This window comes from Oncorhynchus tshawytscha, linkage group LG09 (assembly GCF_018296145.1).
Source record: "Oncorhynchus tshawytscha isolate Ot180627B linkage group LG09, Otsh_v2.0, whole genome shotgun sequence".
In the NCBI taxonomy this organism is placed as follows: domain Eukaryota; kingdom Metazoa; phylum Chordata; class Actinopteri; order Salmoniformes; family Salmonidae; genus Oncorhynchus; species Oncorhynchus tshawytscha.
The window spans coordinates 51,820,257-51,846,907 of record NC_056437.1 but is presented as its reverse complement, the minus strand read 5'-3'; the positions used below and the strand labels follow the sequence as shown (position 1 = coordinate 51,846,907).

General features: G+C 41.6%; 2 protein-coding genes across 4 annotated transcripts in view; both read right to left on the bottom strand.

The window, feature by feature from the left end:
* The window catches only part of LOC112258104 (prolyl 4-hydroxylase subunit alpha-2), a 36,926-nt gene that overhangs the window by 2,986 nt on the left and 7,289 nt on the right, over window positions 1-26,651 (bottom strand). The window contains exons 2-15 of one of the 3 annotated variants that reach the window (XM_042327044.1): window positions 14,430-14,532; window positions 11,696-11,792; window positions 11,350-11,501; window positions 8,286-8,423; window positions 7,332-7,571; window positions 6,099-6,298; window positions 5,600-5,776; window positions 5,317-5,387; window positions 5,097-5,196; window positions 4,821-4,874; window positions 3,686-3,739; window positions 3,557-3,622; window positions 1,254-1,322; window positions 889-985 (exon numbers count right to left, since the gene is read on the bottom strand). In XM_042327044.1, coding sequence (XP_042182978.1) covers window positions 889-985; window positions 1,254-1,322; window positions 3,557-3,622; window positions 3,686-3,739; window positions 4,821-4,874; window positions 5,097-5,196; window positions 5,317-5,387; window positions 5,600-5,776; window positions 6,099-6,298; window positions 7,332-7,571; window positions 8,286-8,423; window positions 11,350-11,501; window positions 11,696-11,792; window positions 14,430-14,514 — 1,600 coding nt within the window. In that variant the 5' untranslated portion in view covers window positions 14,515-14,532. The remainder of the gene's footprint in view (window positions 1-888; window positions 986-1,253; window positions 1,323-3,556; window positions 3,623-3,685; window positions 3,740-4,820; window positions 4,875-5,096; window positions 5,197-5,316; window positions 5,388-5,599; window positions 5,777-6,098; window positions 6,299-7,331; window positions 7,572-8,285; window positions 8,424-11,349; window positions 11,502-11,695; window positions 11,793-14,429; window positions 14,533-26,651) is intronic. The other 2 variants (XM_042327043.1, XM_042327042.1) reach the window with 2 other exon arrangements.
* On the bottom strand, window positions 1,261-3,550 carry LOC121847172 (dynein heavy chain-like). The gene is made up of 2 exons (XM_042327045.1): window positions 2,115-3,550; window positions 1,261-1,754 (listed from the first exon to the last, which is right to left on the bottom strand). The coding sequence occupies exons 1-2, from the start codon at window positions 3,034-3,036 to the stop codon at window positions 1,732-1,734; spliced, it is 945 nt and encodes a 314-aa protein (XP_042182979.1). The 5' UTR covers window positions 3,037-3,550; the 3' UTR covers window positions 1,261-1,731.

Sequence of the window (26,651 nt, the reverse complement as noted above, 5' to 3'; positions counted from 1 at the left end):
TTGCTAAGAGAAGATCAACAACATCTATTTCATGTAGAACTGTCTTGACTTGTAGGACCACATCATTTACAGTATTTTTACCATGAGCAATTAGTTTTCTACCCAAAAGATGCAAAGAAAATGTTGTGATCCATTTAATATATACAAGTGACCAGCAAAATTGGTAAGGTGTGACAGTATAGCAGGAACAGAACCATCTAGTGGTCAAAACCTGGTACTTTCACAAAGTTTAACAGGAAATAAGGCAAGTGACTTCAATGACTAATTTCTCTGAACAGGGGGAAATAACCGTCACCAGATTCACAGGGAATACATTACATAGTATGAATAAACAATACTCCAAGATGCAGGTCCATACTACTTGTCAAACACAGATACTGATACAAAAACTGATACTGAACACTGGTTGTTGGGGTGGGATTGGTGTGAGGTGTGGGGGTGGCTTTTGTAATTTTTGGGGGATTCTTCATGGCTTTGCTTAGAAGAATGTAGGTCCAAATCAGATATCTATTGAATATTATATGAATCATATAAATTAAAATGGCCAATTTGGGTGCAATCAATTGTCTTCAATTCTCAAAGACTAAATTATATTTTGACATAATGTTTCAGGAATGCAAATCCTACCTGTTTCTAACTACAGAAACGATTTCAAACCAATCTGAGATGGTGGGTGTCAATCTTCTTTCTTGTGTTTTTTGATGTGGAACGACCCTGAGGTAACATTCCTATGAAGGTTTGATTGCAGCCTATGTGAGAGATACATACAAGGAGCACCGACTAGGAAGTAGTCAAAGAAACACATTAAATGACTGACACCAATTAATTGATTGATATTGAGATTAGACGGTGCTTGTGAGTTTGAACTAAACTCTCCATCCAACTCACCCCATTTACATCCTACTAACACAGGACAGGCAGCGTGTCTGGTCCTGTAGTCTCCCTCTCCACTCCTAAAGAGGTTGTACCAGAAGACTGCAGTTCCCTGTGGACACACATAGAGGAGACATACCTGTTCAGTACATGTAAGTCACCACTGCATCGACATGATGGCCCACTATAAGATAGTGTATGCCATCTCAACCCAAGGTTACATATATTTGATGAAAAGGGCCAGGAGTTTTCCCTGACCATGTAACCTGACCAGGAAAATCTAGAGCCTTTCATCTAGAGTTTTTCATGACCAGGTGACATGGCCCTATAGTGATGAGGGCTGTACTTGTCTAAGAGTAGGTGAATGGTTTATCTCTCACCTTTTTGGGATAGATAGCTGCTCCAAAGTCTGGGAACACAGTTGCTCCTCCCGCTTCAACATCACTCATCTGTCAGGGAAAACACAACCCTGTCAGCTGGCTTTACTGATATACAGTAAGTGCACTTATGAATTTACTATACTGTAAGAAATGTGTACTGCCTTTAAAAGGATACACTGTTTTAACAGGCGCGTAATGATACAAGTTACAGGTAGCCTAGTGGTAAGAGAGGCGAGCCAACAACCAGAATGTTGCCAGTTAAAATCCCACATCTGACGGTATCAAATCCTAGATGACATTGCTTGTTGTTGTGCCCTTGAGCAAGGCACTTAACCACCCACAACAACTGCTCCACTGGCGCCCAGTGTGGCAGCCCCCTGCTCCAACCTGTACATGAATACTTGTGTCTTTCAGAGGGGTTGGGATAAAGCAAAGTGACATTTCTATTGGACCAATGGACGAATAAAGTGATCTTAATTTAAAAAAATAACATGTAGCAATGTAAAGACCACTGACGATCTAAATAAAACAATAATATGTAGCAATGTAAAGACTACTGATGATCTAAATAAAACAATAATATGTAGCAATGTAAAGGCTACTGACGATCTAAATAAAACAATAACATGTAGCAATGTAAAGGCTACTGACGATCTAAATAAAACAATAATATGTAGCAATGTAAAGGCCACTGACGATCTAAATAAAACAATAATATGTAGCAATGTAAAGACCACTGACGATCTAAATAAAACAATAATATGTAGCAATGTAAAGGCCACTGACGATCTAAATAAAACAATAACATGTAGCAATGTAAAGGCTACTGACAATCTAAATAAAACAATAATATGTAGCAATGTAAAGACCACTGACGATCTAAATAAAACAATAATATGTAGCAATGTAAAGACCACTGACGATCTAAATAAAACAATAAATGTAGCAATGTAAAGGCTACTGACAATCTAAATAAAACAATATGTAGCAATGTAAAGGCCACTGACGATCTAAATAAAACAATAACATGTAGCAATGTAAAGGCTACTGACGATCTAAATAAAACAATAATATGTAGCAATGTAAAGACCACTGACGATCTAAATAAAACAATAATATGTAGCAATGTAAAGACCACTGACGATCTAAATAAAACAATAACATGTAGCAATGTAAAGGCTACTGACAATCTAAATAAAACAATATGTAGCAATGTAAAGGCCACTGACGATCTAAATAAAACAATAATATGTAGCAATGTAAAGGCTACTGACGATCTAAATAAAACAATAATATGTAGCAATGTAAAGACCACTGACGATCTAAATAAAACAATAATATGTAGCAATGTAAAGGCCACTGACGATCTAAATAAAACAATAACATGTAGCAATGTAAAGGCTACTGACGATCTAAATAAAACAATAATATGTAGCAATGTAAAGACCACTGACGATCTAAATAAAACAATAATATGTAGCAATGTAAAGACCACTGACGATCTAAATAAAACAATAACATGTAGCAATGTAAAGGCTACTGACAATCTAAATAAAACAATATGTAGCAATGTAAAGGCCACTGACGATCTAAATAAAACAATAACATGTAGCAATGTAAAGACCACTGACAATCTAAATAAAACAATAATATGTAGCAATGTAAAGACCACTGACGATCTAAATAAAACAATAACATGTAGCAATGTAAAAACTACTGACGATCTAAATAAGTGTCTTGAAAGTCTTGAAACTATGGCAAATTGTTCAATGACACTAAACATAATGTTTATTACACACCATTATACAGCAACACCAAGTCCATAACAGCCAGTCATTCAACTATACAGAAGTGCAGCAGAAAACTAAGTGATCCAAAAGCACTGTAGTTTTGCAAAGCGTGGCATTCTTCTTCTATTTACACACTCACATCACGCATACAGTATTAGCATGGACCAAGAAACAAGGTAGCATGTTGTGGGGTGGGGGGTACAACACGACGCAATATGCACTGAAATTGACTGACAGAGACTCCAAGGGGAATTGTCCTGTTTTTGATCACCTTTTTTCACCGACAACCATCTACTAGGTTAGTGATGGTATGAGTATGCGGTAACACGGATTGTCAAATGGTTGAGAAACATGGAAATGTCAATCAATTGAAGTCCAATATTCAAATAGAGTTTATGGATCTGCCAAAAACAATAATTATGCAAAATGGAGACCCAAAAAAAGAAGAGTCAAAATCTAAAATCAGTAACTGCTACTGTAAATTGACGGCAGCAACTGGATTCGCATACTTACGTAATTTAAAAAAGTAGCCACACGATTTCCAGTGCCTAATGTTTTGAAAGCATCAGGTTCATCTTTCTATGAAGATAGAATTTGAGAGTAAAACACACATTGAAAAAAACCACAGAGACATGTACTTACGTAGTTCAGGAAGGTAGCAAGTCTATTTCCATCGACCATGATGTCCTGAGGACGCTGCAACAAATGTTTATAACTTTTAACCCAGACTGAAATGAATAACTCTTGGATCCCGCCACTTAGGGCACTAAATCAATCATCTATAACTAAATGGATTAATAACAACTGTTTGACTTAACATAGTCAGTGAAAAATTTGTGAGGCCTAACCAATTTCACACAATATGAGCTACAACTGAATATAATATAGAACAATGTAGATGATTAGATTCACTATTTGATTAATATGGATATATTTTCATGAAGTTAATTGATACTTTGTGCACCTCCCAGTGGCACTGTCTACAAATGGGTGGTGGCCTCGGGAATCTTGCGTTGCACAGTCTGAAACCTTCCAGACAGAAGAAACCTACACACATTACTCACTATAAAACCTTAAACTGTGCCCGAGTTTAAAAATGCAATCTTCATCCTGCTGTGATTTTTTTGTTGCCAGAAATGTAAAATAAACCAACTTCTGACTGTGTATTGAATGTGTTTTTAAAGAATTCCATAACTCAATCACCACATATCAAAGCCAGCATGCATGGACAAGCTTGATCATGTCCGAAAATGTGATGATTTTCTAAATTACAATTGTATATTTTTACTAGAGACTCTTCTCCTTATAGGAAGATGCACTCGGGGTTTATGGACATGGTTGAACTGTGACTCAACCCTTCATCTAGAGCCGCGTCCAAGAGCCCTGGTCAAAAGTAGTGCACTATATAGGGAATATGGTGCCATTTGAGATAATACCTAGGTCTCGTTTGTCAAATCTGCCATATAGGAATTCAGGGCCTCTCTTAGATTACACACTATTCTAGCAGTGGATGGTCAATGAGATGGAGAACCCCCCGACAAAACTTTATAGGTCTACATTTGTCTTAGACAATGTCTTGCATGTTGACTGCTAACACCGTCAACAGCGCAGCGGTAAACGTGTGTGTTACGGAAGTCTTTTTTTTATCACAGGTCAACATACACGTGAAAACATACTTTCTCCATAGAACCCAGCAGGATAAACCATTGCATGCCTGTTGCATCCCTTCTCAGATGCAACAGAGAGCAATTGTAGGCCGTCTAGAGGTTACCCTTACCCTGGAGAAATCAAAATGTGGCTCATATTGTCCTCCGACCCCATAGTTAGCAATCTGTTCAGTGAAAAGAGAAGAGGCTGAATTATTTAACAACATCTGAAGCTTGAGACTGGTCACACAAAACCAGGTGTCTGTTAAGATTGTCAGTATAGTTTCAAAGAATGAACAGGGGTATTCTTGCAGTGAGCCACCAGAAAATAGTATCCAGTGTTAGGTAATATGCGTGTCTTAACAGGTAGAATGCATGTACAGTCTTATATAGTATGTGGTGTGTACCTGGAGTAACTCGGCAGTCTGCGTCGTCAGGCCTGTGATGTCCTCTATCCTCTGGTTGACACGCTCAATAACAGGGTCCTCCTCCCCCTCCAGCCAGGCACTGAAGGACAACAGATCCACTGACTCGACACAACACCACCACTAATTCATCCAGACATGAAGCATAGCTAAACATGAACCACAGAGGGCGCCAAAACCCTGCTTACCCATAATGACTCACCTTTTTGACACCCTGTAGTTCGCTGTGGTCAGAACGCCTGTTTTGGGGTCTCGAACAGTCGCTCTCGCAAGCTATACAAAGATTTACAGACAAGTAGGAATAAATATTGACATACAGCACTTGTAACATCTCATTTTCCCTTGGACATTCGCCACCTTATGATACAATGTTTCAATACTACCACTGAGTCATACAGTATAGTGTTATATCTCAAAAATATAGATCATCTGTGATGTAATAGTGGCCCTGCTGGTCCTGTTTGCTGCTCCTCTGCTCCTCTCACCCTGGGCTTGGCCAGCTCCTTAATCTTCTCAATTTCTGAGTCTGAAAGGGCGTTGAGGTAGCGGACGATGTGTGGGCTGTCCCACTCGTCCTCCTCCTTCATGGGCTGGAGCAGCAGGCGAGGGTTCCTGTTCCCATCATGGTAGCGGCAGTACAGCCGGCTGCGCCTCGCACTGGTCTGGATGGAGTGGGGATGGGTCGAGGGTGTGGGAAGTTAGACCGGAACTCACAGCTCCTCTCCAAAACCCTGTCAAATTACCGCACCGCTCTAAAAGTTCCCTCACGATAACTGTCTCTTTTAGACATCACCCTTTTGACACCATCTCATTTAGCTCCCCGTCTGCTTCTGCTCTCTTCTCAACTCCATGTCACTCCTCGTCACACCATGACAACGAGTGACAAGGAGTTGACATGATATCACATACTGGGAACAGGCTACATCTCATGCTCCTTACTTTTAAAAACACTGTCTGTGCGTTATAAGAGTCAGTCGGTCTCACCATTTTGACTCCCTCTCCCCTACATAGGCCCTCGTAGATCTCCCTCTCAGGTAGGTAGTCCTTGGGTCTCTTGTAGGTCCCCAGCTGGATGGGCTCCTCTGTGGCCGGCTCCTGGACCTCTTGGTTCAGCTCCTTCAGCTGCTTGGACAGCAGCTTCTCAAAGTAGCGCAGGTTCCCTCCTGCCCTCTGGTGGCTAGAGTCTGTAAGGACACCATGGGTATAATGCAGTTCGGCAGATTAACAGGACATGGGGGAATATGAGGGAATTGTGTGATGGCACGGCACGGCACAATTCAACAACATTTAACTCTCGTCAATGGTTTGAGTGAAAAGGAACTGTCTCTCTCTGTGTGATGCTACTTCAACCATACAAAATGAATCCGTTTTGAGTATCAAGGGAAATAGGCCTAAACACTAACATTGAATGTCTGAAATAAGATGCGGTGTGGTGTTTGGAGTCAGTTGTTTCAAAATTGCCATTACATGTTATGAGATGAGAGACATGATAAAGCATTTAATTCAGTATAGCAAAAAGGCATTCAGTTACTTTAGTTAGATCCAGTTGTCTTTTCAGTTTGAATTACAGGAACCTCTAAAACAAAAAATGTTATACCAGCTCCCTAGTACGGTATTTCCCTTTTGTTCACATCAAAGGCTTTGAAGAGTTAAAAGTAGCACTTTTCCTGCCACAATCACACTGGGGATTGGGGGTCACAGACAGCTGTAAAAAAAGATACCCAAAATAGAGACAACTACCCAACAATATGTTGCTCTAGCTAACTACAGCAGCTAATGTTATTATTTTAAATCGGATTCTTTACTTGGTAAATAAGCTGGTAGATCTTACTAGTTGTTGACCTTGGGTTCGGTTCATTCAACTTCACATTTAAGCAAAGTAACCAGAACTCCATAATTGCAGCCTTCAACAAACAACAACATTCCTGATGCAGTTCAAATTAGCAAACCGTGAGCACTCAGAGTTACACCCTGTAACTCTGGACAAATACGAGAGGTTTTGAGAGGGTGATTATGTGAAAATGTGCGAAAATATGACAGTATGTGAGGGAGAGTGAGTGCGTGAAAGAGAATGTGTGAGGGAGAGTGAGAGTAGAAGAGATTGAGAAAGTGTGTGAGAGATGGTATGAGAGAGTAAGACGTCTCTCCTGTTGTCAAACACCCCTAAAAATAAGCTTCTGGACATGAAACAGCGGAAACATTGCGTGTGAGTCCTACCGATGGCCACTAGGCGGCGTGTCAGCTCGATGGCACGGGGCAGGTCTCCCATCTGGTAGACGGAGTAGCTGAGATAGTCCAGGACATCGGCCTTGGACACCACGTGCTCCTCCCCTGCATCCATCTGCCTGAGGGACTGCTGCATCCACAGCACCGCGTGGTAGTAGTCTGCCTCGTTGTACGCCGTCTTCCCCATGTCGTAACAGTCATCCACTGTCAGGATGGCGTTGTGGTGCACACCTGCAGGTATGGTATAGCATAGTATAATGCACCCTTTTGGCAATACAGCACCATTCTGCTCTGTTTGAGGTCTCCTGGTAGCATGTCATAATAACATCCATTAATAAGACAGCTGTTTATGAGCAGTTTATCAACTGCTTACGAGGTTACTACATAAGAGTGCTCCATAAATCCACAATGGTGTTATGATACTGTAGTGGACGTTGCTATAGCAGCAGTAAGAAGGTCATATCAAAACACTTTGCTTTTGCAACCTTTTTCTGACAGACCTCCCAGACATGGTGGGGTGTGCAATATTAGGATAAGATGCACATTTGTCATAAAATATATACATAGTGAATGTGTGGCCACAGCATTTGCTCCCGGTATCAAAACTGTTCTGTTTGAGTTTGCATTTCTGGAGAGGGTAAACATCTGGCTGGATGAAAGAGCAACCGTTCTCTGCAGTCTGGTAGTGCTGGAAGGGCAGGCTGAGAAATGCTCAGCTCACACACCGTCTACATCCCAAATGGCACCCTATTCCCTACATAGTGCACTACTTTTGACCAGAGTTCTGATCAAACGTAGTGCACTATGTAGGGAATAGGGAGCTATTTGGGATGCAACCACTGTGCTGAACACATCTGGAGGCTTCTGGAATCTTCCATGGCAGAGTTTCAGTGACTGTTCACACACAAAGAGTATGGATGTGTCAAGGAGATGATAGAGCCTCACCAGGCAGTTTGCCCTTGGAGAAACTCTCTGAATCCAGTTTGTACGTGTCCTGGAGACGCATCAGTGCCTTGGCAGCACCTTTCTCATCCTCCTCGTCAGGGAAGTACTGCCTGTGTACAGTCATGTTGGAGATGAACCCTGAGGAGGGAACACAGTGATAAGGACACAGAGTGAAGCAGTGAAAAGGTTGCATCCCAAATACCACACTACCCACTACTTTTGACCAGGGCTTTGATAGGGACTTTGGTCAAAAGTAGTGTACTATATAGGGAATAGGGTACCAAACAATGAGTTGAAGGCATCACAGCACAGAACATCTGCATTGGAGTTGCCTGGTGTGCACTGGTATGATGTGTGATAATGTAGTGTGTGAGGTCAAGACAACTAGAGAATGTTTATTTCATTTTTTTATTTCACCTTTATTTAACCAGGTAGGCTAGTTGAGAACAAGTTCTCATGTACAACTGCGACCTGGCCAAGATAAAACAAAGCAGTGCGACAAAAACAACAGTTACACAAGAGTTACAGACAAACAAACGTACAGCCAATAACACAACAGAACTATCTGTGTACAGTGTGTGCAGATGTAGTAAGGTTAGGGAGGTAAAGCAATAAATAGGCCATAGTGGGGAAATAATGACAAGTTAGCATTAACACTGGAGTGATAGATGTGCAGATGATATGCAAGTAGAGATACTGGGGTGCAAAAGTGCAAAAAATGTATTGACAGTATGGGGATAGTATAGTTGGGTGTGCTATTTACATATGGGCTGTGTACAGGTACAGTGATATGTGAGCTGCTCTGACAGCTGATGCTTAAATTTAGTGAAGGAGTTATGAGTCTCCAGCTTCAGTGATTTTTGCAATTCGTTCCAGTCATTGGCAGCAGAGAACTGGAAGGAAAGGCTGCCAAAGTAGGTGTTGGCTTTAGGGATGACCAGTGAGATATACCTGCTGGAGCGTGTGCGTGTGCTACGGATGGGTGTTGCTATGGCGACCAGTGAGCTGAGATAAGGCGGGCTTTACCTAGCAAAGAATTATAGATGACCTGGAGCCAGTGGGGTTGGCGACAAATATGTAGCGAGGGTCAGCCAACGAGAGCATACAGGTTGCAGTGGTAGGTAGTATACGGGGCTTTGGTGACAAAACGGATGGTACCGTGATAGACTACATCCAATTTGCTCGGAAGAGTGTTGGAGGCTATTTTGTAAATGACATCGCCGAAGTCAAGGATCGGTAGGATAGTCAGTTTTACGAGGGTATGTTTGGCAGCATGAGTGAAGGAGGCGTTGTTGCAGAATATGAAGCCGATTCTAGACGTAACTTTTGGATTGGAGATGCTTAATGTGAGTCTGGAAGGAGAGTTTACAGTCTAACCAGATACCTAGGTATTTGTAGTTGTCCACATATTCTATGTCAGAACCATCCAGAGTAGTGATGCTATGCGGGCGGGCAGGTGCGGGCAGCAATCAGTTGAAGAGCATGCATTTAGTTTTACTATTTTAAAAGAGCAGTTGGAGACCACAGAAGGAGTGTTGTATGGCATTGAAGCTCGTTTGAAAGTTTGTTAACACAGTGTCCAAGGAAGGGCCAGATGTATACAGAATGGTGTCATCTGCGTAGAGGTGGATCAGAGAATCACCAGCAGCAAGAGTGACATCATTGATATATACAGAGAAAGAGTCGGCCCGAGAATTGAACCCTGTGTCACCCCCATAGAGACTGCAAGAGGTCCGGACAACAGGCCATCCAATTTGACACACTGATCTCCATCTGTGAAGTAGTTGGTGAACCAGGCGAGGCAGTCATTTGAGAAACCAAGGCTATTGAGTCTGCCGATAAGAATGCGATGATTGACAGAGTCGAAAGTCTTGGCCAGGTCGATGAAAACGGCTGCACAGTACTCTCTTTTATCTATGGGGGTTATGATATCGTTTAGGACCTTGAGCGTGGCTGAGGTGCACCCATGACCAGCTCGGAAACCAGATTGCATAGTAGAGAAGGTACGATGGGATTCTAAATGGTTGGTGATCTTTTTGTTAACTTGGCTTTTGAAGACCTTTGAAAGGCAGTGTAGGACAGATATAGGTCTGTAACAGTTTGGGTCTAGAGTGTCTCCCCCTTTGAAGAGGGGGACGACCACAGAAGCTTTCCAATCTTTAGAGATGTCAGACAAAACGAAAGAGGTTGAACAGGCTAGTAATAGGGGTAGCAACAATATCGGCTTATAATTTTAGAAAAAGAGGGTCCAGATTGTCTAGCCCAGCTGATTTGTAGGGGGGGGTGGGCTTGGGCAAGTAGGTGCGGGGGGTGCAGAGCTGTTGGCCGGGGTAGGGGTAGCCATGTGGAAAGCATGGCCAGACGTAGAAAAATGCTTCTTGAAATTCTCGATTATCGTAGATTTATCTGTGGTGACAGTGTTTCCAAGCCTCAGTGCAGTGGGCAGCTGGTGCTCTTATTCTCCATGGACTTTACGGTCTCCCAACACTTTTTGGAATGAGAAAACTGTGATGCTAGTCACGCAGTGGCTAAGAGCTCTCCAAGGACACACAAGGGAGACTAGCTGATAGAATTAAGCAATAAGGCACGATGGGGTGTGGTATATGGCCAATATACCACGGCTAAGGGCTGTTCTTATGCACGAGGCAACATGGAGGGCCTGGATACAGCCCTTATCCGTGTTATATTGGTCATGTACAATTAGAAATACATTTGATTTGATATACCACAAACTCTGAGGTGCATATTGCTATTATAAACTGGTTACCAACGGAATTAAAACAGTAAAAATAAATGTTTTGTCATACCAGTGGTATGCGGTCTCATACACTGTAGACGTGGCCAATGTCAACAGAGGAAAGATGCAGCTGCACATGAAAGACGACAGCCTGTGTTCTCTCTCAGCTCCACTCTACTCACACCAACTCTACTCTGCAGATGTCGGGGAGGAGCATGATGGATCAGAATTGGCCTCACACCTTCTTTTCCACAAGCCTCCTCACACCCACACACAGAGGAGCTATATAGAAGCTGTAACCTCTCCCTCCCTCCGACCCTATCTTACCATCTGAGGGGTCCTGCAGCACAAGGCTCTCCAGCTCGGACCACTCGGTGTTGAGTCTCTTCATCAGCTTGTAGGCGTTGACGGGGTGGGCCAGGTAGACCTCTGGGTCTGAGGTGGAGGCAAGCGTCAGCACGTCCAGCTTGTTAGCCCAGCTACAACACAGCACAGGGGAAAAAAACAGTCAGGTTCAGTACAGTACACAATGATCTCTAATCGTGCTACAATCTGATTATTGATCATTCCTCAAAATGAGCTTATTCTGTCTTGTCTTATTTTGGCAAATTAACATTATTGAATACATGGCTATCAAAGTTTATTAGCACTATGGTTACAGTGTAGTGTTCACCTTTTCACAGCAGCAAGCTTGGACTCCTCTGCTTGAATATATTCTTTCAAGGACTGAACCAACTCCTTCTCTGTGTATATCAGGTCTGTCATTTGACCTAATGGAAAGTGGAAAGAAAAAAAAGGGCCATGCTGAATATGAAACTGGAGATGACTCATTAAATACACTGAAGCTTTTGTGTTCTGTGTTATAGACTACTGCACATATGCAATAAATGTGTTTGGCAACCAGATCAAGTATTTTCCCATGATCATCATTTCCTGGAGGGAAAGTGGAGGACGTAGACTATGCTTTGGTTTCATTGTCCGGGAAAATAAAAGGTTCCCTCACACAGACTTCAGTAAGTGAAAAGATTCAACCTGTAGCATTCTCTGCTGTGATTGTATAGAATTACCGGTATGTGTCCAACCACACACCACTCTAGATACCCATGGTTCTTGGGGTAAGGGGGTGGGAATGCTGCTGTTTGCAGAAAACAATTCCATAGGAACACTAGACAGTCAAGAGTGAACTCAATGCTGTTGCCAGAAGGAAAGCGAAACAGCTTCACGCAATATTTATATCTTAGGGTAGTGGCAGCCAACGTAAGTATATCAATTACACAGATGACTTTAACTGACATTATGCAGGCTGATGGTGCCACTTTCAGTGAAATTATGCTCACCATGTTATTTTAGAAATTGGACTAAAAAAAGAACTACTGCTACTTGCTTATCCTGTAAACTATCCTAAGCCTTGTCTATAGCAGGTGTTTCCTTCATTTGATAGCTATGCTGGACAGATGTGAGGCGAGTTCAGAGACTTAGCTAATTGTTTTCCAGATACTTTTTAGAAGCCTGTTGAACACTGGAGGTTTGGCGAGAGAAATGAACGTCAGTCAACTCTACGACAAAGAGGCGCCGTAGGCTGGAGGTGTAAAGCTCTCTCTTCTCAATAGCATACTGGACACAGCAAATACAGCGTCATCAACATGCATGGAAAAGCAGGAATCCTGAATTCAATATCCTATAGACTTAAGAATTCTAAATGAGATGATTTATGACAGGAATTAGGGCATGCAGAAACTAAGGTTGACTGGTGTCATGTCAGATATACAAGGGTAATGGTATAGGCCTACTTATAGATGTGTAATGGTAAAGGGTACCAACAGAGGCGTAATGGTATAACCCTTACGCCTCTGTTGGCGTAATGTGGGTACACACATTACACACTACCATTCAAAAGTTTGGGGTCACTTAGAAATGTCCTTGTATTTGAAAGAAAAGCACATTTTTTGTCCATTAAAGTAACATCACATTGATCAGTGTAGACATTGTTAATGTTGTTAATGTTGTAAATAATTATTGTAGCAGGAAACGGCTTTTAATGGAATATCTACATTAGGCGTACAGAGGCCCATTATCAGCAACCATCACTCCTGTGTTCCAATGGCACGTCATGTTAGCTAGTTTATCATTTTAAAAGGCTAATTGATCATTAGAAAGCCCTTTTGCAATTATGTTAGCACAACTGTCGTACTGATTAAAGAAGCAATAAAACTGGCCTTCTTGAGACTAGTTGAGTATCTGGAGCATCAGCATTTGTGGGTTCGATTACAGGCTCAAAATGACCAGAAACAAAAGCACTTTCTTCTGAAACTCATCAGTCTATTCTTGTTCTGAGAAATGAAGGCTATTCCATGCAAGAAATTGCCAAGAAACTGAAGATCTCGTACAACGTTGTGTACTACTCCCTTCACAGAACAGCACAAACTGGCTCTAACCAGAATAGAAAGAGAAGTGGGAGGCCCCGGTGCACAACTGAGCAAAATGACAAGTACATTAGAGTGTCTAGTTTGAGAAAGACGCCTCACAAATACTCAACTGGCAGCTTCATTAAATGGTACCCGCAAAACACCAGTCTCAACGTCAACAGTGAAGAGGCGACTCCAGGATGCTGGCCTTCTAGGCAGAGTTGCAAAGAAAAAGTCGTATCTCAGACAGACCAATAAAAAGACAAGATTAAGATGGACAAAAGAACACAGACACTGGACAGAGGAAGATTGGAAAAAGTGTTATGGACAGACAAATCTAAGTTTGAGGTGTTCGGATCACAAAGAACATCAGAAAAAATGAAAAGATCCTGGAGGAGTGCTTAACGCCATCTGTCAAGCATGGTGGAGGCAATATGATGGTCTGGGGGTGCTTTAGTGGTGGTGTTAAAGTGGGAGATTTGTACAGGGTAAAAGGGATCTTGAAGAAGGAAGGCCATCACTCCATTTTGCAACGCCATGCCATACGCTGTGGATGGCGCTTAATTGGAGCCAATTTCCTCCTCCAACAGGACAATGACCCAAAGAATAGTACCAAACTATGCAATAACTATTTAGGGAAGAAGCAGTCAGCTGGTATTCTGTCTATAATGGAGTGGCCAGCAGTCACCGGATCTAAACCCTATTGAGCTGTTGTGGGAGCAGTTTGCCTATCAAGCCAATCCAACTTGTGGGAGGGCTTCAGGAAGCACGGGGTGAAATCTCTTCAGATTACCTCAACAAATTGACAACGAGAATGCCAAAGGTCTGCAAGAAGGACACAATTATTATTTATTTTTTTAAATGTTAAATCATTATTTATAACCTTGTCAACATCTTGAATATATTTCCTATTCATTTTGCAACTAATTTCATGTCTGTTTTCATGGAAAACAAGGACATTTTTAAGTGACCCCAAACTTTTGAATGTTAGTGTAGGTTTACCTATAGAGGTGTAGACTTCAGCCTGAATGCCCCAGAAGCAGCAGCAAACCAGAGCCAGGGCTGGGAGAGACAGGTGTTTCCTCATTGTACTGGTAGATAAGACCTGCAATGACATCATACAATCACATCAATTAGTCATTAGATTTAATTCAGTACAACTTTATGTATCCTCTCATGGGCAATTAAGACAGGCAAGTCAGTCGGTCATATCCATTTTAAATTATCCACACTGGCTACCGTACTATCAGAGATGTGATGTTGAAACAATTTTTAAAAAACAGGCAATGTCTTCATTATGAAAAAGCTTGCGGTGCTGTGTGTTCATAGTTTCCAACAGGCTTTTTACTATTCTGTTAGCCATTACCCACCAGCTGGGAGGCCCTGTGCGGTCTGGTGGTTTGTCATCAGAGTCTAAAAATGGCTGCAAAAGCAAAACCGAGGGCTGGGCCGCCACATGACTGATGAGAAATGATGACTCATAGGGTGAATCTATAAATCAGTCTTTTCATTGATCATAGGATCTTAATTTGTTCACCCTGTTGCAGGAGAACTTTCTTGCAGCGCAGGACATTTTTTAACTTGCAGTGTATTTGAGGTTTAAAAAGAGTTGGAAAGGTCCACTTTGAAATCTCAAGACTTGATTTTCTCCTTACGAAAAATTGGTCAACCCCTATAACAATTTTTGTTCATTATAATCTGTATGATTCACATTTCCTGTTGCTGCAGGATGATTTTCCTGCTGTAGCAAACTGACTCAAATTAAGATCTTACATCTGTAGCAGAGCATTGGGAGAAGACTCACAAATTCCCTGCTAAAAGGCGGCGGGTAGCCTAGCGGTTAAGAGCATTGGGCCAGTAAGTGAAAAGTCAGTGGTTCAAACCCCGAGCCGACTAGGTAAAAAATCTGTCGATGTGCCCTTGAGCAAGGCACTTAACATTAATTGCACCTGTAAGTCACTCTGGATAAGAGTGTCTGCTAAATTACTTAAAATGTTCAATGGAAAAGGTCTGGTTACCAACTACTGTATGTCTGGGTCATGGGTTAGGGGACAGGGCAGAGTGTATTATTAGAAAGCAGTCACATCTGTCTGTAAACCTGTCTGGCTCACACATACAGAGAAATTACAGTACTTGATTGATAGAAGTAGTCTTTCGACCAAAGACAAAACAACCTTTTCCACTTTCTCTTTCCTGTATAAAATCCCAAATACTGTTGACATAGACACACATGACATAGTTCAGAGAGGGAGTTTACAGTGAGGTTATACAGGGCGTGAAGAAACATTGCACAGAGTGTCTAAACTCTCCCCAGCTGCTTCACCACAACATTCCTCAGTGAGGACTGTTTACCCGCAGGTCTGTCTAATTAAGCACAGCTCACTTCACACTCCGTCTGAACCACTGTACTCCTAGCTTCTCCTTAATCCAACTCTAATTTTGGATTATCGCCAACGACCTGCTGAAACACAGTATGATAGATACCCAACTGTCAAAACTACCTCATTTGAAGCATACTAAGCATCTGGAGAAGAATAAGACTGGCCTAATTGCTAAGTGACCGTATCAGGTTTTTACAAAGTTTTGACAATAGATTTAAACATTCTTAAATATTTGTCACTAGTCCTACATTATGCTTCAAATTGTTTACACTGACAGTGGAGAGCAGAATGTATGGATAGATTTATATGTGTGGAAAATGCAATGTTTTGGCAAATCGTACTTTTTAAAATCTAAATAAAACCAATCCCTTGAGCCTTTCCAGATGAGTCCAACATTATTTTTTGTGAGGAATGGAGGGAAACAGGCACTTCCCAGAAAAAGAGATCCTTCCGGGACAATGACAGATGCTATGAGAAAGGGGAGGAGGAGGAACAGAAGTGACTTCGAGCTAAAGCACTACGTAGCTGACTGTGGCAGTCTTTTTAAATGCAAAAAGGTAAAGCAATTGTGGAATTTGATACATTCATGATAAAGGCAGATATTTGGTTAGAGAGCAGCTTACCATTACTAAATGGTATTGACCAAATGTCCGAACTAGTGTGACGATGTGGAATTGCTGACTAACTGAATACTGTGCACTGTGAATTCAGCACCATCATCCCACGCATCACCACGCCTCGAGTTCTTCTGACCTCCCACTCAGAGTTTTGCTAGTCATGGGTTAGTCCTGCAGTTCTGACCATTGGCAGGGTTTCCCCCTATATTTAGCAGCTGCTGCTAAACTGTTGCCTTGCCACCGCTACAAAGAATATGATGTCATTATTGCCACCATTGGTATTGAAAGGACAGAGGGCAACGTGTGCAGTAGGAGCTTACTTTGGAGGACACAGTAAAAGTTTACTCAGCAGATGCCTCCATCTGGGGCATGTTCTAATACTGTTGGAGCTCAGCTGAAAGAAACTCCATGGAAGAGCATCTGGCTTGTACAAGCAATGGTTGTCTATGGCCAGTCAGATTCCAGTAGGGGAAATCTCCAATTCACAAGTCCAATTAGAGAGTAAATAATACACTACCGTACTCTTTGTGTACTGATACAAGTGAAAATACTACAGTACATTTTGCATGAATACAAAACAGCCTTATACTGTATCATATTTCTTTCAACTTAACATTGGCCTTGGATGAACTCACAGTGAAACTGTTGTGTAGAAATATATCATCAGCTTAAGTGAATCAGGTGAAGCTGGATAAAAGGGCATGATCATGCACAAACACACACCCTCCCCAGGCTGAGATAATGCAGAGACAACCCACCCAAGCCTCAGACTTCACCTTTCCAGATTTCTGTCATAGCCTAATGTTAACTCATTCCTCACAACACACTGCTAGAACATACATCCCACAACCCCTTTCACCTAAGGAGGTCCCAACAGGGAGGCCCGACTGATTGCTCCCTTCCATCTCTGCAGCACACCGGTCAAATTTGTCATATTTTTTCACATTTTCTAGGTGTTACTTGAGTTGACAAGAACACAGCTCTGAACCATTCCAGAGCAGGATAGGGTAGTGAGTGACCTTTCCAGTATTTATTATGAGCTGAGATCCAGTAAGCCCCAGGGGTTAACTTCGTCCAGGACCTGGTACGTATGATCCAAATGAGAGCCGGGCAGAGCTAAAAACATTTCAAATGTTGTCCACACAAAATTTTCCACAGCCAACAACACGAGTAAGCAACAGCGGAGTCAGAAAACTCCATAGTAGAATAGTTGACCTATTCAATTGTTCAGCCTGTCACATTCGGTGCGAGAAAATAATATTCCTCTCGAGGTGTATTCAAATTGCGAGTGCCGAATAGGGAGAGAAATATGCATGCTCAGTTATTGTAGCCTATAACATGAATGCAGTCGAGAGAAAAAACACCTTTGAAAGCTTTTTTTGATGGCCACTGTTAAAAGAGGAGGATTCACTGAACTTTCTTATGGAAGCCAAAGGCAAAAAAAAAAGTCACTTAGACTTAGGAATTATAGGAATTAGACTTAGGAATTATTTAGTTAGTATCTGGTTTGAACAACTTAGTAAAAATAAAAAGTTGTTCAAATTAGATAATGAATTGTTCAACCAAGATACTAAGTCGTTTGAATGACTTATCTTGTTTGAATGACTTAATTGTTGTTTTGTCTATATAGGCATCTTTTGTTATGCAGCTTGTCAGACCATTTATTCACTGATTCTATTCATTGACATGAGTTGGCTGAATGGCAGAGCATGTAGGTGGGTGAGTGTGGAGCGAGGAGCAGAGCATAATTTCAGCAGATTAAAAAAAATGGTCTCTTCGCTCCAATTTCACTCTGGGCATGCTCTGCCTAGCATTTTTTATTTCCTTTATCACTATTCTTTGAATTACTGTGACCCCACCCACAGTAGCCAATATCTAGTTTATATTCTACCATCAAGATATGTAGTTTATATTTTGAAGGACTTAAAATGTATTAAATTATGTTTTAGGCAGGCAATACATTGGCTACTGAAAATATTACTTTTTTCTTTGAATAGAAACACCATATGTAAATCAATTTAATTAAGCTAAAATCTCATGAACACCACATTCATGTCAATAGGAATAACAGTAATTCTGTCTTCCATTTTGTATTCACTCACTATTGAAAAATTATTAAAACGCAACAACAAAAAACCCTAGTGTATTGAAATTAGTAAATTTGACTAAATTACTCACTCAAAAAGTAGAATATATTATTATTTATAAATGTTTAATGTGACCAATTATTCAGAAAGTATTTCAAAACCCACACAACGCAGGCTATTTGATTGACAATGATTCTTAATGTAAATATGCTAAATACTATTTCAAAATGTAGGTAACCTCTCTCAATAAGATTTAGTACAGACTAGGCCTGACACAAAATGTTATAATAATAGCCTTCTTTGACAACAATTCAGTGAATGCAAAGAGTATTAGATAGAGACCGAATAAAGAGAGAAGATACAAAACACAACAACTGGTCAGAGACCAAATATTTGTAGGACAAATTCATATTTCACACAGTCACTTTAGTGTTTGCATTTAGCCGACAACATGTCATGGAACTTCTGGAAGCACGGCCCCATCCTGTAAAGTGGCACAGAACACATAGAGTGCACAAAGGTTTCTACACATCTCCCAGGCTTTGCCCTGCGTCCACTCCGAATGCACACCACACACCCTCTCTTGCACCCTTCAAACTGTGAGGATTGAAAATATGCTTGGCCTATCATGAGGGTGTCTGTGTATGTTAAAAGCAACATTTTGCAATATATGGTGTGACTAGCGGAAAGGCTGTGGCTGGCCTTGAGGTGTAGGCAGCTACCATGAGTTGTGGGAGAAACGTACAGAACGTAGGCAGTTAAACAGACTGTCTTTTGTTAGAACTCAAACTTAGTAGTAACAAGAACCAGATGTGAGATAACGGTATTTAGGGTATGAGCGCATAGATATTCTACCCAGCAACAACTACACCTGTCAATGGGAGCGCCCGGAGGCTGGGACCAGCTCGGGCGCCAACAATCAACATAGGTTGAGTAAGTTTAAACCACACTTGATCTCTACTCTGACAGGCCAGCTCGGAAGCAGGAACTACTACTGTCAGAGTATTTAAAGAAGATATCTTTAGGGTGTTGGCCAGTTCTCTGTTCTACCCTGCGTGGTGTTACAGCAGACCCGTATATACAAAAATTGCATTGACCATTTATTGATAAGCTAATAAAAAAAACATAGTATACAATCGGTGATTCAGTGTAATATTTATCCTGATACCAGATTCGATTGACGCAACCCTTTACAAAACTTCACCTGCTTTCAAATGAGCTACAACTCGGTCCACACACCCTGTTACCACACTTTTGCTTCCCCTCTTTCTGCCACATCAAAGTGAATGCACAAGCTGCATTTGAATGCCTTCAGGGACCAGCGCCTGCGGTTTCTGGTAGGGGGCCTTTGCAGGGGTCTCCCACACAATGTACACATTTACGATGGCCATGTTGAGCATCCCCCAAAACACATACTTCCACCATTTTCCACCTGTGCATCCTTGTAAATAGCTCCTCAGTTGGTCAACCCCACCCATTTTCCTGTTGTAATTCATTACAAGCACAGGAACAGATATAAATTACTACCACTTTTAAAAACAACTCCAAAACTCCTGCCTCTGTCACTTTAGGCCCAGCGGTGTGGTACAAGGGTGAATGCTGGAACTTGGGGCAGAGACAATCTATGGAAACGTAGGCTCCCCTCTTGGGTGTGCTCTTCCTCTCCCTCCACTTCCTCCTCTTCTCCCTCCATGTTCCTCTCCCTCCACTCTCATCTCCCTCTTCACTCTCCTCTTCCTTTATCCCGCAATTCAATGGGCTTCATTGGCATGGGAAACATATGTTTACTTTGCCAAAGCAAGTGAAATAAAACTTAACCTTTCATGTTCCAAATATCTCTAACGGTTGCCCCAGCGTGAGTTTTTTTATGCACGTGATGTTAGAACGTTCTCTCCTTTCCAGAATGTGATTGTTACGCAACAGTACATTTAATCAAATTGAACCAGTTGCGCAGTTCAAGTCTGCAGACACTTGCACATGTCCCATCAGAATAGGATCTGAACACGTGTTCAAATGTTCCGTCTGTTGCCCGCATCGCAGTCATTGTTTTCATTACCAATAACAACTTTGGAAATGTGTGCGTTTCTATCAAAGTAAGTGCCTTAGTTTTTATTACATTATAATAATGTAATATTACAATAGTTTCTTTGTCATTTCTACTGTAGCTCACTGTATGTATGGAGCATAGTATATTTGTGTATATTCCTTATAACCATGGACACGCGAGGTAACGTTACTCATTTCATAACCTTTATGGTATTATTTTCAAATCGTGCTTATGTAGCTAGCTACATTATTCTATTAGCTCTGTAAAACAATGCTAATAGCATCATAGAAGTATTAGCTTGTGTTGTATTTTAAAGCTACTCTGGCCTTGGCTCCCAAGTAGTACAGCGGTCTAAGGCACAGCAACTCAGTGCAAGAGGCGTCCCTACAAACACACTGGTTCAAATCCAAGCTGCGTTTCTATCAAAGTAAGTGACTTATTGCGTTAATAGTTTCTGTATGTGATTTGAATGTGAACTGTATGTCGCTTTACAAAAACTACCATGTTCAGTAATCATCTCACCTGCTAGTTGGCGGTGAACTATGTGGCCATTGAGGGCAGCAGCGATCAGATGGAAAAATATCTTCTTATACCACTTGGTCGTTTTCCAAGTCCGTCCCACAAAGCTGTGTATCATGTCCACCTTATCCACGGCCCCCGTGTTGAGGTTATAGTCAAGCACAAAGTCTGGTTTGATTTTTCTCTCTCCCGTCAGGTGGTCCACCTTCTCTGTGGCCAACATGGTTGATGTATGGACAGTGGAGAGGACATGGACGTCTAGTTTGTCATGCCACTTTACTGCCAGCTGTTGACCGTTCTCCTTGAACTCCACCTCCTCTCTGTATCTTCCTGCCTCCGAATGCCGGCATCCCCTTCCTGTTCGACCTGACTGTGCCACAGGCCCCTGTGCTGTTGAAGAGCAGATGCTGGAAGAGTGTGGGACTGCTGTAACAATTGTCCACATACAAAGTGTGTCCATTGCTGAGATGAGGAGCCAGCGTGGTCATCACCACGGACCCAGACACCCCAAGCCCCTCATAATGTGGTGGACACTGTGTAAGCTACAATGTCCTGGACAAATCCTGTCTTCACGTCACACATGACAAAGAACTTGACCCCAAACCTGTGCCTTTTGGAGGGAATATATTTACGGATCGCCAGCCTACCTTTCCCTAACATCAGGTACTCATCAATGCATAGGTTCTTGTATGGCACAAAGACCTGACCAAATGCTGATGTCAGGCTGGTCAGAACATTTCTTATTTTGGATAATGGGTCATTTAGGATGGCAGTAGCATTGTTGACGAAATGCAGGCATCGCAGCAGAACTAGGAAGTGTTCTTGGGAATAGAGGGAGGCAAAGCAGGGAGTTGCAAACATAGGATCTGTGCTCCAGTATTCTCTTAGGGAGTTCTTCTTTACTATCCCCATGAGAAGGACTGTCACCAGGAAAGTATACATTTCACTAATTGTGGTTGTCATCCATTTAGCAAGTTTCCCCCTCATTCCTTGCTCCCTCTTCTCCTGTAGCTCCAAGGCATAGCGATTGGTCTCCTCTACTATGTCTCCCACCAGCTCCTCTGTCAGAATCAACTTGAAGCACTCTGCCGCAGATGGAAATGGCAAGGGGCGTTCCACTCCAGACTGGGACTCATCAAAGCAAACAGCTGGGCCAGGAGGGGCAAAATGGCTGGCGAGCTTCCAGCGACCACAGAACTCCTGTACTTCATCCACTGTCGGTCTGCCTCCATCACCACCAGCATCTTCAAAGGGACCTGGGACTTCATCAGTGGACAAGGAGTCCTCAGATTCAGGGTCCTCAATGACTACAAGGTTGGGGAGGCAGCTCCTCACTGTCAGAATCTGAGTCCTGAGTTTCATACTCAGACTCATTGTCAGAATTAAAAAAAATATCCAGAATGTCAACATTTGTGAATTGTCTCCTTTTGAAAGAGATTGCTAATGCTACAGCTTAGCTCATTAGCTACATACATAAACAACAAAATTGAATGGCTCAGAGTGGGAGTGAGAGCTTACGTGAATGACTGCCCGGCACGCGCCACTTGTATCAATAAATCACTATCAGAAAATGTTTTGTGTGGTAATTACAGTGGGGCAAAAAACTATTTAGTCAGCCACCAATTGTGCAAGTTCTCCCACTTAAAAATATGAGAGAGGCCTGCAATTTTCATCATAGGCACACTTCAACTATGACAGACAAAATGAGACAAGAACATCCAGAAAATCACATTGTAGGATTTTTTATGAATTTATTTGCAGATTATGGTGGAAAATCAGTATTTGGTCAATAACAAGCAAGCAAGATTTCTGGCTCTCACAGACCTGTAACTTCTTCTTTAAGAGGCTCCTCTGTCCTCCACTCATTACCTGTATTAATGGCACCTGTTTGAACTTGTTATCAGTATAAAAGACACCTGTCCACAACCTCAAACAGTCACAATCCAAATTCATTAAAAATCCTACAATGTGATTTTCTGGATTTCTTTTTCTCATTTTGTCTGTCATAGTTGAAGTGTACCTATGATGAAAATTACAGGACTCTCTCATCTTTTTAAGTGGGAGAACTTGCACAATTGGTGGCTGACTAAATACTGTTTTGCCCCGCTGTACTTACACTGCCTTGCGAAAGTATTCGGCCCCCTTGAACTTTGCGACCTTTTGCCACATTTCAGGCTTCAAACATAAAGATATAAAACTGTATTTTTTTGTGAAGAATCAACAACAAGTGGGACACAATCATGAAGTGGAACGACATTTATTGGATATTTCAAACTTTTTTAACAAATCAAAAACTGAAAAATTGGGCGTGCAAAATTATTCAGCCCCCTTAAGTTAATACTTTGTAGCGCCACCTTTTGCTGCGATTACAGCTGTAAGTCGCTTGGGGTATGTCTCTATCAGTTTTGCACATCGAGAGACTGAAATTTTTTCCCATTCCTCTTTGCAAAACAGCTCGAGCTCAGTGAGGTTGGATGGAGAGCATTTGTGAACAGCAGTTTTCAGTTCTTTCCACAGATTCTCGATTGGATTCAGGTCTGGACTTTGACTTGGCCATTCTAACACCTGGATATGTTTATGTTTGAACCATTCCATTGTAGATTTTGCTTTATGTTTTGGATCATTGTCTTGTTGGAAGACATATCTCCGTCCCAGTCTCAGGTCTTTTGCAGACTCCATCAGGTTTTCTTCCAGAATGGTCCTGTATTTGGCTCCATCCATCTTCCCATCAATTTTAACCATCTTCCCTGTCCCTGCTGAAGAAAAGCAGGCCAAAACCATGATGCTGCCACCACCATGTTTGACAGTGGGGATGGTGTGGTCAGGGTGATGAGCTGTGTTGCTTTTACGCCAAACATAACGTTTTGCATTGTTGCCAAAAGTTCAATTTTGGTTTCATCTGACCAGAGCACCTTCTTCCACATGTTTGGTGTGTCTCCCAGGTGGCTTGTGGCAAACTTTAAACGACACTTTTTATGGATATCTTTAAGAAATGGCTTTCTTCTTGCCACTCTTCCATAAAGGCCAGATTTGTGCAATATACGACTGATTGTTGTCCTATGGACAGAGTCTCCCACCTCAGCTGTAGATCTCTGCAGTTCATCCAGAGTGATCATGGGCCTCTTGGCTGCATCTCTGATCAGTCTTCTCCTTGTATGAGCTGAAAGTTTAGAGGGACGGCCAGGTCTTGGTAGATTTGCAGTGGTCTGATACTCCTTCCATTTCAATATTATCACTTGCACAGTGCTACTTGGGATGTTTAAAGCTTGGGAAATCTTTTTGTATCCAAATCCGGCTTTAAACTTCTTCACAACAGTATCTCGGACCTGCCTGGTGTGTTCCTTGTTCTTCATGATGCTCTCTGCGCTTTTAACGGACCTCTGAGACTATCACAGTGCAGGTGCATTTATACAGAGACTTGATTACACACAGGTGGATTGTATTTATCATCAATAGTCATTTAGGTCAACATTGGATCATTCAGAGATCCTCACTGAACTTCTGGAGAGAGTTTGCTGCACTGAAAGTAAAGGGGCTGAATAATTTTGCACGCCCAATTTTTCAGTTTTTGATTTGTTAAAAAAGTTTGAAATATCCAATAAATGTCGTTCCACTTCATGATTGTGTCCCACTTGTTGTTGATTCTTCACAAAAAAATACAGTTTTATATCTTTATGTTTGAAGCCTGAAATGTGGCAAAAGGTCGCAAAGTTCAAGGGGGCCGAATACTTTCGCAAGGCACTGTATATATTTACGGTTTTATTCACATGTTTTCAATTACCGGTGACTAATCACTCATTCTGATTCTTGCATAGATTGTAATGGTTACATATTATGTGTGTAAAATACTTTTTTGAAGGTTGTACTGATTATGATGAACTAAGCTGATTCCAGCTGTGTGTGGAGCCATGTTTGTTGACATACAATGCATTCTGGGTTGTCGGACCAAAGATGTTATAAATGAGGTAAGTGAGTAAGGGTTCACTAATATTTTGAAAACTTCAGAAAGTGAATGGTGGGATGTGAACGAAGGTAAACAACACACCCCCTTCAACATGCATACCATAAACAGACCAACAGATCTTTGGTTTCTGTGAGGGAAAAAAAAGCATGGCAGCGCGCAGAAACTACCCATCATCGGATTACTTTAGATTTCTAGAGAGTGTTTTACTCAATTATTTCGATCAATGTTGAGCTCACCCGTGATGTGATTAATTATAAATAGTAATTTCTATTAGCTAATTCATTTTGTAGTCTATGTCAGCTGAGAGTTGTACAAATTATGACCGGCTTGTGTTTAGTCAATCTTTCCTCAGTTAGCGCTAGGACAAATGTAGCCTACACTTTTCCGGTTTGGATGATTGTGCTATGCTGTAGATACTTCTGTGAATGTCTGAACATTGCATCCAAAACGAAACTGCTCATATTCTGGACATAACTTTGTAAGGACTGTGTTTGTGCAAAATGTTTCTGAAAAAACAGTGTGGCCAGCTCAAATGCTTTGTTGCGATTGTTGCTCATTCGAAACTGGCCGTTCTAAATAAGCGTTCTAATCACACCCGTGTGATCTTACGCTACAGGGACCACTGTAGAATGATCACACCCGTGTGATGGTATATGTAAAAGGGTTAAACAAAAGTGAAATAAACAAAAAATGTGCAGTAAACATCACACTCACAGAAGTTCCAAAAGAATAAAAGACACATGTCATATTATGTCTATGTACAGTGTTATAACAATGTGCAAATAAAAAAAAAGTACAAAAGGTAAAATAAATAAAGAAATACAGGTTGTATTTACAATGGTGTTTGTTCTTCACTGTTTGCCCTTTTCTTGTGGCAACAGGTCAAACATCTTGCTGCTGTGATGGCACACTGTGGTATTTCACCCAATAGATATTGGAGTTGATCACAATTGGATTTGTTTTTTAAATTCTTTGTGGGTCTGTGTAATCTGAGGAAAATATCTCTCTCTAATATGGTCATACATTTGGCAGGAGGTTAGGAAGTGAGGCTCAGTTTCCACCTCATGAGCAGTGTGCACATAGCCTGTCTTCTCTTGAGAGCCAGGTCTGCCTACGGCGGCCTCTCTCAATAGCAAGGCTATGTTCACTGAGTCTGTACATTTTGGAAGAGATGGACACAGGAGTACCTGCCATTCCTACAGGAAAGACAAAAGTGGGGTAAAGTGAAGACGCAGCTTCTGTGAAGGAGATGTGGTTCTGGTCATGGACCCCACGGCACCACTTAGTGCATGGGTACTTGGAAAGGTTCTTGAGGCCAAGCCTGATTCCAAGGGGTTAGTCAGTGCAGTACGCCTGAAGACAAAAAACAACATTATAGAAAGACCAATATCCAAGATCTGCGTACTGCAAGAAGGTACAGTCTAAAAGGAAGGCTCCAAGTTAAGTAAATAATTGTTTTTGATTTCACACCAAATACATTTGGGGTCGGTGTATAAGAGCCAAATATAAAAATATACAATATGACCTGTTTCCAATTCATGATGCAAAGTATGTTTGCCATTAATCCCCTGTCAAGTGTGTGTATCACCTCTACAGGCCAATGGAGAAA